General features: G+C 45.8%; 1 protein-coding gene across 1 annotated transcript in view; it reads left to right on the forward strand.

Annotated features, from left to right (window-relative positions):
- The first annotated feature begins 43 nt into the window (after positions 1-43).
- Positions 44-10778, forward strand: part of CACNA2D3 (calcium voltage-gated channel auxiliary subunit alpha2delta 3) — a 772424-nt gene continuing 761689 nt past the window's right edge. Inside the window, exons 1-2 of the mRNA XM_024746438.1 lie at positions 44-165; positions 838-919. Of these exons, the coding sequence (XP_024602206.1) occupies positions 44-165; positions 838-919 (204 nt within the window). The remainder of the gene's footprint in view (positions 166-837; positions 920-10778) is intronic.

Here is a 10778-nt window from a genome sequence, read left to right on the forward strand (position 1 = left end):
GCCGCTCTCGTCGCCGCCGCCGGCGCGTCGGAAGGAGCCTAGCATGGCCGGGCCGGGCTCGCAGCGGCGCGCGTCCCGGGGGGCCTCGGCACTCCTGACCGCCGCGCTTCTCTATGCCACGCTGGGGGACGTGGTGCGCTCGGAGCAGCAGATCCCGCTCTCAGTGTAAGTGCCAGGTCCTGTGCCGCCCGGGGAGGGTACCCTGCCGCCCGCGACTCGCTGTGCCCAAGTTTGGGCTCCTGCAGGTGCGGCCGGCAGGACCTGCCGCGGGCGTCGGCCTCGCCTCTAGCACCTGCCGGCCCCCGGGGACCCGCGTGGGGCGGCGACACTGGGGTGGGATCCCCTCGCCCCCTCCCCGGGCTGCGAGGGAGACCTGGAGAGGCTCACCGCCGGCGACAGCACCAACTTTGAAGCCTGTTTACCGCATGCAACTTCCATGGGCCGTTTATTTACCCCTTCTTTGCTATCTTGCCATCTCACTTCTTTTTGGGGAGGGGGGGATGGGTGGATTTCTTTCGACTAATCTTTGCCAGGTGATGCTCAGTTTGGGTGGTCAAGTTTTCAGGCAATTATTCAAATAAAATTCAGTGGTCTTTCCGGAGAGGCTGGGACACTTTGCGCATTTTGAACTATGTGACCCTCTCGGGCCCCCTCCCGCGCTGCGCTCTGCAGTTTGGTGCTGGCAGTTTCTACCAAGGCGCTTTTTCTGTCTTTTTTTTTTTTTTTCTCCAATGTTATACCGCCTGGCTCCTTCAGCCACAGCCCCGTATGTGCGTATGCGTGCGTGTTGACTGTGACACGGTGTTACATTTGTTCCTGTGCCCTTTCTCCCTGTAGGGTGAAGCTCTGGGCCTCTGCTTTTGGGGGAGAGATAAAATCTATTGCAGCTAAGTACTCCGGCTCCCAGCTTCTGCAGAAGGTAAGGTTTCTGTGGTGGCAGGAAGCGATGATTTTTCCAGCACAGAAAATGGAGGCAGATTTAGTTTTCCAAACAAACGTGAACCCCGAGCAGCATCAGTTATCAGAGGTGTCTCTGATCCTCCGTTTCTTGGCAATGTACTGTGCAGTGACTTCTCCCTACCAACCGGTTATTTTTAGATGACACTTGATTCTAAACACAAAGAAAAGGAGGATACTCACTGGCACTGTCCTGGCTGGGGCTCGGAAACTGAGTGTTTTTGCATGGCTCTCCTCTCAGTGTCGGTATTGCTGTTTCAGTGTGAGAGCAGATGCTCCTCTGGCCAAAAAACGCTAACTTCATCCAAGGGGCAGAATCAGTGCCTGTTATGATGTCTTTCACCTTGCCTGCGTTGGAGGCTGGGGTTCAGTATATCAGAGAAAGATGCTGCACTATTGTTTGTCATCCCCGCAGTTGTACGATCCCATTATTCCCCAATCATCTAGACTCAGGGCTGGGATGCATTACATCATTACAGATAAGGAGAATGAATGTGGTTATCTTTCCACTCAGCTGCACTGCTGGGTAATAACCTATGAGAGTAGTCTACAAACTTAAGAAATTGGTCTGCATCCATATATTCTGGAGAGTAATGAGAATGCAGAATTGATTATTAGGCTTTTATCAGAACCTGCATCAATTTTAATTCAAACAGGCAGCATTATGCTTAAAATTACATTGTGAGATATATGGTCTTTCGCCCTCCCCTCCAAGAAAAAAGGGGGAAAAAATGGGCCGGGGAGGAGAGATTAGAGGGGTTAAAAGAATTTCAAGTTAACAAATTAACAGGATTAATCCAATAATTCTCTCAAAGATAGAAAATAAAATTGGCCTTTAGGGGATAATTCTCTGATACAAAAAGCTTAAATTGTTAACTTTTAAGTATTTTAAAATGTGCTTTTTGGGCCAATGTAACATATGTGTCATGCATGCTGCCTGGTAACCAAGTACGTATTTTATTTATGGCATTCTGCTTTAGAAAGTAGAGTTTTTGGGGACATTATATGAAACAGTTTGTCACATGAAATCCAAATATCGTAATGAAGCATGAGTCCACAATGGAATGACAGAGGTTAGCCTGGCTTAAAAATTGCCAGTAGCCATATTCTCTGAAACCATGGAAAGACTGTTATCACAACTATGTTATTTGGGGACAGAGTTCATTGAATTATAGGCAGTTGATAAAAACTTGAGGTTATGATGTGCCTTTATGGTCAGTGATAATTTACATACCTGTGACCTGCCTCTCAGTTTATAGGAGTTGCCTTTTTTGCTAGTGTTCTTTTAATCTGGACCAGTCTGTACTCAGCTTTGGCATTTTGCCTGCGTGTCACATGTTTTATGTGAAGAGTTCTGGCCTATTGCATTGCCTGTGTATTTTGCTTATGCTTTTAAAGAAGAGAACATTTTGTATAACTTTAAAGAAATATTTTTCATCTGCACGTTGTAGTTTAGTTGTAACAACTCTGAAAGTAACCCTTCAGACAGAGCCTGTGAACTTTTTTTTGTGGGGGGGCTGTGCTTACATATCTCGTATCTCACATTTTGTAGGAGCACGTGAAATACATTTTTTCCTTCTCTCTGAAGTTAACACACAACACACACACACACACACACACACACACACACACACTGCACAAAATCCCATCAACCATATTATTGGCTACTCTATAATAGCAAATTGGAAAAAGCCAAAATGCTTCTCTTACCTTATCAGCATCCTTTCTGATACTGTATTCACAAGCTTCGCTTTGCTTTTGTCATGTTTGCAGCTTGACAATTGGGTAATTATTTCCAGCTGTTTGTAGCTTTGTTGTCATTTCTTGCTGTTGCCTGGCATTTTGTAATCTGATGCATGGGGAAGGTGAGGTGTTGGTGGGCGTTAGGTTCTGTGGTGGGCATTTATTTGCTCTTGCATTTGGATTGCAGTCACTGGCCATGGAGTCCTGCGATACCCACCACTTTGGCTTGCTAGGCAGGGACTTCCATGAATGATGGGGCAGGGTGTGTTAGACAACTTGGGGAGGTACCTTTTGGCTGTCTTGGCCCATTGCCCCCATATATGATTGTATTTTTATAATCAGCAAAGAAAATTGATTTTGAGAACTCAGAGTATGAATGAGAAAGGATGTGAGGTGCTCAGAGTCGGGGGAGGCATAACATCATTTGGAAAAGCAAGGAGACAGTTGCCTTTCTCTTGCTTATTTTCAAGTTTCTGTCCATTTGCATGAGGAATTACTCCTGAGTCAAAACTATGCACCCTTCCATCACATCAGTGCATCCTTGACAATTAAGGTACTCTCGAGATGAGTTAGAAAACTTGGTTGATAAATGCATTAACACTGTAGTGAGGGGACCCAAAGGTGTTGCTTAAGAGTCTGTAATCATACTTTTAAGGCATGGACATTTAAACTTGATTTTCAGTTAAGTAAGGTATATTGTATACCACTGTACAAGTTTATGTACTCTATGTAGTTTTTCTAATTGACACTTTATGTTGTGAATTGATGCGGGATGTTCATTTTTAGAATGGGAGTTTAGTAATTTTTGCACTAAGGCAAAAACTTTACAAAATAGTAATTGTGAATGTAAGTTAAATAGTAATTGGCCACCAATTTTAAAGTGTTTGGAGACTGGGAAAACTGCCATTTTGGTAACAGGTTTTTATTAGGTAATATAATTTGAAGTAGCAGTATTATCACTGATTTCCTCAATGTAAATATAGCTATTTAACAATGTACCTCACTGCCATGGCTTTAGAAAGGAGATTTCATCAGTTGTTTCTTTGTTTAATACCGTGGCTTTCATTACTTTAGCTTATGATAATATATTTGGTACCCACTGCCAGACTTTTCCTATTTTTTCTATTTTTTTCTTTGCTGAGCACAGGAATAGCAATCTGTTTGTTCCTTATAAAGAGGATATTTTTGATCGTATAAAATGCTGTAGTCCACATGTTGGCAAAGTTTTGTGTTTCCAGTACAGAATGGAAAAACGTAGGACTTGTGTATTGGAGTTGGAGTCAATCCTGAGAGGCTTTAGTTGTTCTAGGACAGCAGGCCCCTGAAAGCAAAGCACTGGAGTGTGGCTGTGTCCTGCCTTCTTAGCTGGTAGATACTGCAGGGGTTTCCATTGACTTCCACTTTTAATTAACTTTCCTATTTGACATATTCATGCCAGTATTCAGCTGCCTCTATCTTGCTTCATTTTCCCCAAAGAATGCGCTTTGTGTGGCTTCTTTTGGGGAGGCATAGTTTCATTACCTCTCTATTTTGGGATTCAGTGAGAAGCATTCTAGTAGGTCCAGTAACCTAGGCTGTTAAACTCATGGGCTCCACACCCCTAACATTCACAATAAAAGGTATTAAACTGGCATGATTCTCATTTCATCCTTCTTAGGGAGAATTTGGTAGGAGCTGGGTTTGTCATTCTGTTTAGTTCTGCATTCAGGGAACGCATGTTCATGGGAATGAAGAGTTCCAATTATATTTAACAGAATCGTGATGATAAATACACAGCGGAAATACAGGTACTGTGTGTCTCTGCCATTAATGCTAGAAAAGAATTGACATTTACTTTGGATGCCTCATGCAGCACTTATCAAACATGCTCTCCTTGGAGTGCATAACCAGGTTTTTGCGTTATCACCTATATATTGAGAGAGCGGCTTTAATACGTGAATGTGATGTCTCTTTCCACAGGACAGAGTCAGCGAAGTAAAAGGTTGGTTCTTTTAAGCCATTTTGATAATTATGACTTTTGATCAATGTGGAAATTGATGGTCTTTTAAATAATTAAATAGGAGTATTCATTTATCAGGAATTGGGTAGCAGTGCTGTGCTGCCTGTAGGAAGCCTGGCACTCTATGGATTGCTTTTATTGGGGAGGCGCTACTAGGCTGAACATTTTTGTTGAATAAAGACGGTTATTTGTCATCCCGCGAGATTAGCGCATTCAACGTGTGCTGCCAGTGTTTTAATTCGCAGCACCACTTCAATTACTGTACTTTTCCCTGGCAGATTATTTTTCAAAGTCTTGAAATCTCGGAAATGACAGTTTTCAGTCTTTCAGGGCAGTTTATTGGTCTCATTAGCCCAGTCACCAGGACATCCGCAGAGCAGGATAAACCAGTTAGAATTCATTTCGCGCATCTTACCCACACATATATCTCATTGTATTTGTACACTCACGCTTGGTCACTTGAGGACCAGATCAAGTTCTTTTTGTACTGCTTTGCTAAGTGTTTGTCTGAGCCTCTTTTGTTCATTTTTTTCTTTCCTTCTTTTTCTCAAAGTTTCTTTTCTGACAGAAATATTTCTGCTTTGCTTTTTCTCTCATTAGGAACTGCTGCAGCCTGAGTTGCTCCGATTTACAAATGCTAGTCAAAATTAAGGGAAATGAAAACATAGGCATGGTTTTCTTGTTGGAGGCAAATTTCAGACTTTTAATTCCAATGTGGTTATTAATTTTGATCAATTACTCAGGTGATCTTAGGCGGGTTTTATTTTATTTTATCTTATTTATTCTAATACCAGTGTGCATTTAGGCAAACACATGAGTACCAAACCACCTAATAATTATAAAGTTTGTCAGGCAAGGGCAAGCACTAATAACGTTTCTAGTTGTGATGAAGACATAGCCGTGTATCATGATGAACAAAAGTGAAAGAAATGTGAAACCATTACCCCAAGTACCTGTGGCCCTGCAGGATGTCCCATTGTCCTGCAGTGTGGATCACATATTTGTGGAAGTCAGGTTTGGGGTTTTAGTCTTTTCAGTCTTTGATCAATCCTCGCCTAGGTGTTTAGTGCTCCCACGTACGTGGAGCAATAAATGACTTGGTATATTGGGCTTATCGGAAGAGGTGTACATTCTCACAAGGATCCTTTGTTTCTGGTCTGTCATTAATCCAGATCTATCATTACAGATTACCAACAAATAAGCTTTTTCTTCATCCAAATACACATCCTCTGTCGGAAGTGAGTGGCATTTATATTGGGGGTCCCCCCGTCTTTTGCAGTCACAGCGCTTGTTGAGACCCACAGTGTCTTCTAGACAGAGACTTTTCGCAGATTGCGTGTTCCCTGGGACACTCAGATTGGACTTAGAGGTTTGCTGTGGCTGAGACTGAGAAAAAAGGAAATAGATGTTATAAATGCCAGCCTATGAATTAGTATATGAGATTCTCCCTCCCCCGACCCTGACTCCTCTTTTAATGTAATTTTTATACAAGAGACATAATGGCCTATGCTTCATCTTCAGTGGCTGCAGTGATGCTTTTGTGTATCATGGAACAAGAGGAAAAGTTCCTCATGTCAGGCTCCTGGCAACATCTATAGAATCTTCATCAGCCCTCTGGTCCATTAAACAAAAGTGAGCTTCTCCTTCATGAGAAGAAAATGATGCAGAGGAAGAGGAAGATGCTTGATTTCCCTGAGTATTTACTGACCAGCCAACTGAGGTGATTGTTCCTGAAGTGCAAAGTCAGCCTCAGAGACCCCTCTCTGACACAGTCCAGCCTGGACCACAGCTCACCCTCAGCAGATGAGGCATCTGTACAGCTGATGTGTTTCAGGAGATTTCTCTTTGCATAGCCAGCATGTCTGCTTTTCAGAAGAAAGTTATTTTACAGGCACAACTTTGAAAAGGGTCCAGGATGTCTTCAATAAATGGTAAACATTTTAATTTCCATTTGCTTTGAACAACACTCATTGTGTGCTCATTCCAAGGCTGTTTAAATAAGGCATTACATTTATAAGGTGTATTACAGTTATATGTTGCAGAGCTTCCCGGTTACCCCAAATCAAGATTATGGAAATAAATAACTCAATAGTCAAACTATTAATGGGCATTTCAAGGCCATATGGGGAAGGAGAGCATTATCTCTCGACAAGAAATAGATGGCTCTTTCGTCGGTTTATGCACTGCCAAGTATTTATCTTGGCACCCGATATTGGAAAACAGTACTCTCCCAAGGTTAAAAGAGCTGTTATCCATGTAAACGGTCTGGACAGACAAGTTGGGCAGAGCTGCAAAGGGCTGTGGGTTCACAGACCAGACCTCTGGTTATCCATTTGAGGTGAAGCAACTGCCAGTCGGTATTTTGGGCTTGCACATGTCATTACCATTATGCTTATTAAGCTTGTGCATGTGTGCGTATGCCAGTAGAAAGGAGTGCTGCTCATCACAGAATGCATCAGGTGCTGCCTGCTAATGGGGAAGATTGTTCTTGTCCTCTTGTGCTGCTAGCGAGAGTGGCTTAAGGCAGTGAACCAGGGTGCTGGGACAGAACCGAATGACCCAGTCCACCAAGCTCGGTTTGTCCAGCTTCTGAGATTTTATAGGCAGCTGCAGCGGAGGGTCTGCTGAGACCAGGAGCAGCTACATAATTTGTGGGGTCCAGTGCGAAAGCAAAACGGGGACCCTTTGTTAAAAAATTATGAAGAATTTCAAGATGATGATAGCAGAGCGTCACGGGGAGCACGTGGCCCATTGGGCCTGGGTGAAGTCCCTTGAAGGATGGGCCGTGCTCATTTCGGCTTTCTCTTTTCCCTGCTGGGTAGCTCATCCTCTCATTTTATTTTTTATTTTATTTTTATTTTTTTTAACATCTTTATTGGAGTATAATTGCTCTCTCTCATTTTATTTCAATGTTCTGGCCACAGTCAGTTGGGGAGGCATCCTTTGCCCATCTTTCTTCATCATCATAATAGCTGCAGGGCTTGGAACATTTTCAGAGACACATCTTGGGAGATGCAGTGTTGTTAAAGCAAAGAAAAAGGTCACTGGCCTAGGAGCCTAGGAGCCCTGGTGTTTGTCTTCTTATCTTTTCTGTAGGCATTTCCTGAGCGGCCTTGGGCAAATGGTCTAATCTAATAGTAAAAACATGTAGCATTCACTCTGGTGTACCCGCGTTCCAGGTACCATGATAAGTACTTTACATATGTCATCCCACTGAATTCTCTCTACTACCTGATGAGTCAGGAACGACCATTCACCCCATTTTTCAGATTTAGAAGTTGAGGATTACAGAAGTTAAGCAGCCTCCCCCAGGTGACCGACCTGGGCTTCTGGAGTCTGCTTGCCTGGTCCCTCATCTTTGTGTGACTTTGTTCCATCTCAGTTCTAGTTTGAAAACAATGTGAATAATACCAGTGTTTCCCTACCTCACGGGTGTTTGGGAGGATTAAATGAGATAACGTCTGGGGAATTACTTCGGAAACAATCAAAGCCTGGAAAGACAGCTGAGAGGACAGGGTTTGGAGTCAGATGGACTTGGCATTGAGTCTCAGATCTGTGGTGTGACGCTTCTGAACCTGCACCCTCCAGTGTGAGAGGAGACCAGTGCCTTCTACCTTACAGGCTGTGGTGAAGGTTAAATGAAATAAAATACACAAAGCACTTAGCATAGTACCTGGCATGTAGAAGCTTCCTGCCATCGAACTGTGGAGGTTATTATTGGTGGTGTGAGACAAAGACAAGCTCTTAAGATAACCTTCATTGAGCATCTGTGGGGCTGGCTCCATAGACATGAATGACTGAGTGCGTGAACAGGGGAGTGGGCCCGAGTGCTGGCAGGTAGGAAGGTGGTCCCACCTGGCACCTGACAGGGAGGAGCCTGGGGAATCAGGTACTTCGGAGCAGGAGGGGGCTGCAGGGGACCTAGCCTCTGCCTAGACCGTCACTCTTCTCCTAGAGGTCAGCTCCCTTCCCGTAAGAGTCAGGGCGATGCCCACATGAGGAATCGGGGTTGAAGAGCCTCCTCAGGGTCTTCCTGTTACCCCCTCCTTGGCTCACCCTGCTGTGCAGGTGGTGTGTCAGCTGAGGAAGGGCCGAGGGTCCCCAATGCTCGGAGTGAGGCCTGAAGCCTCAGGAGAGACAGCGGGCCCAGTGACTCCCCCACTGTGGGAGTGCATTCAGAAGCCAGCCACGGACACCTGGTGCTCTCCAGGTATTTCCTCCATGAGAATTCTTCCAGCTAGGTTTGGAGGACTGTAGACTTCTCCTAACAGCTTCCTGGGGGAGTGGTGCTGGAGACCAGACAGGGGATGAGGCACCTCACTGGCAGGGTGTCCTTTCCCCCAGTCAGGTGGCAGGGAGGTGCAGCAGCGCATGGGGACTGCCATCGGCCAACAAGTCATGGGAGGCACTGAAGGGCATCCTAGGTTCTGTGGCCCTTCCTACTGGCCCCGCCCATCTCCTCTTCAGAGCTTCCTTGGCACAGCCTGTTGTTGTGTTTTGGCCTTTGAGCATCTGCGGTCCTCTGTGATCTCCTTAAAGATGTTGAATGAGTGCCCCTCTTTGTGTAAGCATTGGTACTGACTCTGGGGGAGATGACGCTATTGTAGTTGCATAACTTTTAACCATTGTTTATGCATAAATCATATAGTCAGCAGTGAAAGTCACTGAGACGTCAGTTATGAAAGTCAATGTGCAAAAGCTTTGGTTGTTCTACTTGGGCCAAATAGTTCAGAAAGTCACCCAAGAACCATTTGTACCTGGGACTCTTACGGAACTACAGGGTCTGCACTGGTGGCTTCTCAAAATCCACCAAGATCATAACCAGCTCAGGTGAACAGACTGTTCATTGGGACTGGACAGGGAGGCAGTGGGCTTTTGGGGGGAGTGTTTAATGAGCCAAACATTCTTCATATTAAAGTAGATAACGCAAGGCATCTGCTGTGGTCCTTAGTTGCACTGGGAGATGGCCCAGGTTATCTACCTCCTTACAGGCGGGGCTTGCAGCTCAGGGAGGTGGTGCGCTTGCCACGTGGTAGGGCTGGACTCAGACTGGAGTGTTTTAACCCCCAAGCCTTTGACTTTTCTCTGCAGCCTGAGTCACCTGTGTGAGCTGCTCCCACCTGAGCACCAGCTTCAGTCAGGACCTCAGCAGGATGAGAAGGGCCGGGTGGGTGGGGTGCTAGTGCCCTCCCTGGTTTCTTTCCCCCAGGTGTGCTGTCCTCAGGTGGGGTTTCAAGAGGTGTTCTCTTGGCAGCGAAGGCTTTGTGGGTGTTGGGCCCCCATGAGGCGGGGAAGGACTTCCCCCCGCTCCCAGGGGGCTTGGAGCCGTGATGGGACAGGAATGGTTCCTAAGGGAGAGTGGGCAGGTTGTCTGGAGGAGCCCTGGCTGGCAGTGGAGAGGTGTGGGTGTCGGGTACCTTATACCACTGCTCAGCCTGGAAGGCAGGGCTGCCAAGGAAGAGAACAACCTTGCGAAACTCCCGAGCAGGATTCAATCTCGTCTTAGACAAGAGGACTCGGATGATCTGCAAAAAGCAGGGAGCGTTTCCCCTCACATTTTCCTCCGGAAGTCAAACCTGCTCTTCATCTGTTTGCTCAGGTCCCTAAGTTTGGCTCGTGAGGGTGTGCCTTTTACACTTGATGGTTTGATGCGTTTTCTTGAGACTTTAGTGTTTTGCATTAAAATGGAATGAAAGGTATGACTGGCCCTTGGAATACCCCCAAGTCTAGACCCTCTCCCATGCTATAAACTTGACCCTGCATTTCCTCCTCCATAACTCTTGGCTCCCAGGAAAGAGCCTGTCTGTTTTAGAGATCTAGATTTCTATTACAGTGAGCCATGCACAGCTGAAAAGAGATTTTTAAAAAGAGCATGGGGGGCTTCCCTGGTGGCACAGTGGTTGAGAGTCCGCCTGCCGATGCAGGGGACGCGGGTTCATGCCCCGGTCCGGGAGGATCCCACGTGCCGCGGAGCAGCTGGGCCCGTGGGCCATGGCCGCCGAGCCTGCGCGTCCGCTACGGGAGAGGCCACAACAGTGAGAGGCCTGCGTAACGCAAAAAAAAAAAAAAAAAAAAAAAA

The sequence above is a fragment of the Neophocaena asiaeorientalis genome, unplaced genomic scaffold, assembly GCF_003031525.2.
Source record: "Neophocaena asiaeorientalis asiaeorientalis breed wild unplaced genomic scaffold, Neophocaena_asiaeorientalis_V1.1 scaffold251, whole genome shotgun sequence".
NCBI classification, from domain to species: Eukaryota; Metazoa; Chordata; class Mammalia; order Artiodactyla; family Phocoenidae; genus Neophocaena; species Neophocaena asiaeorientalis.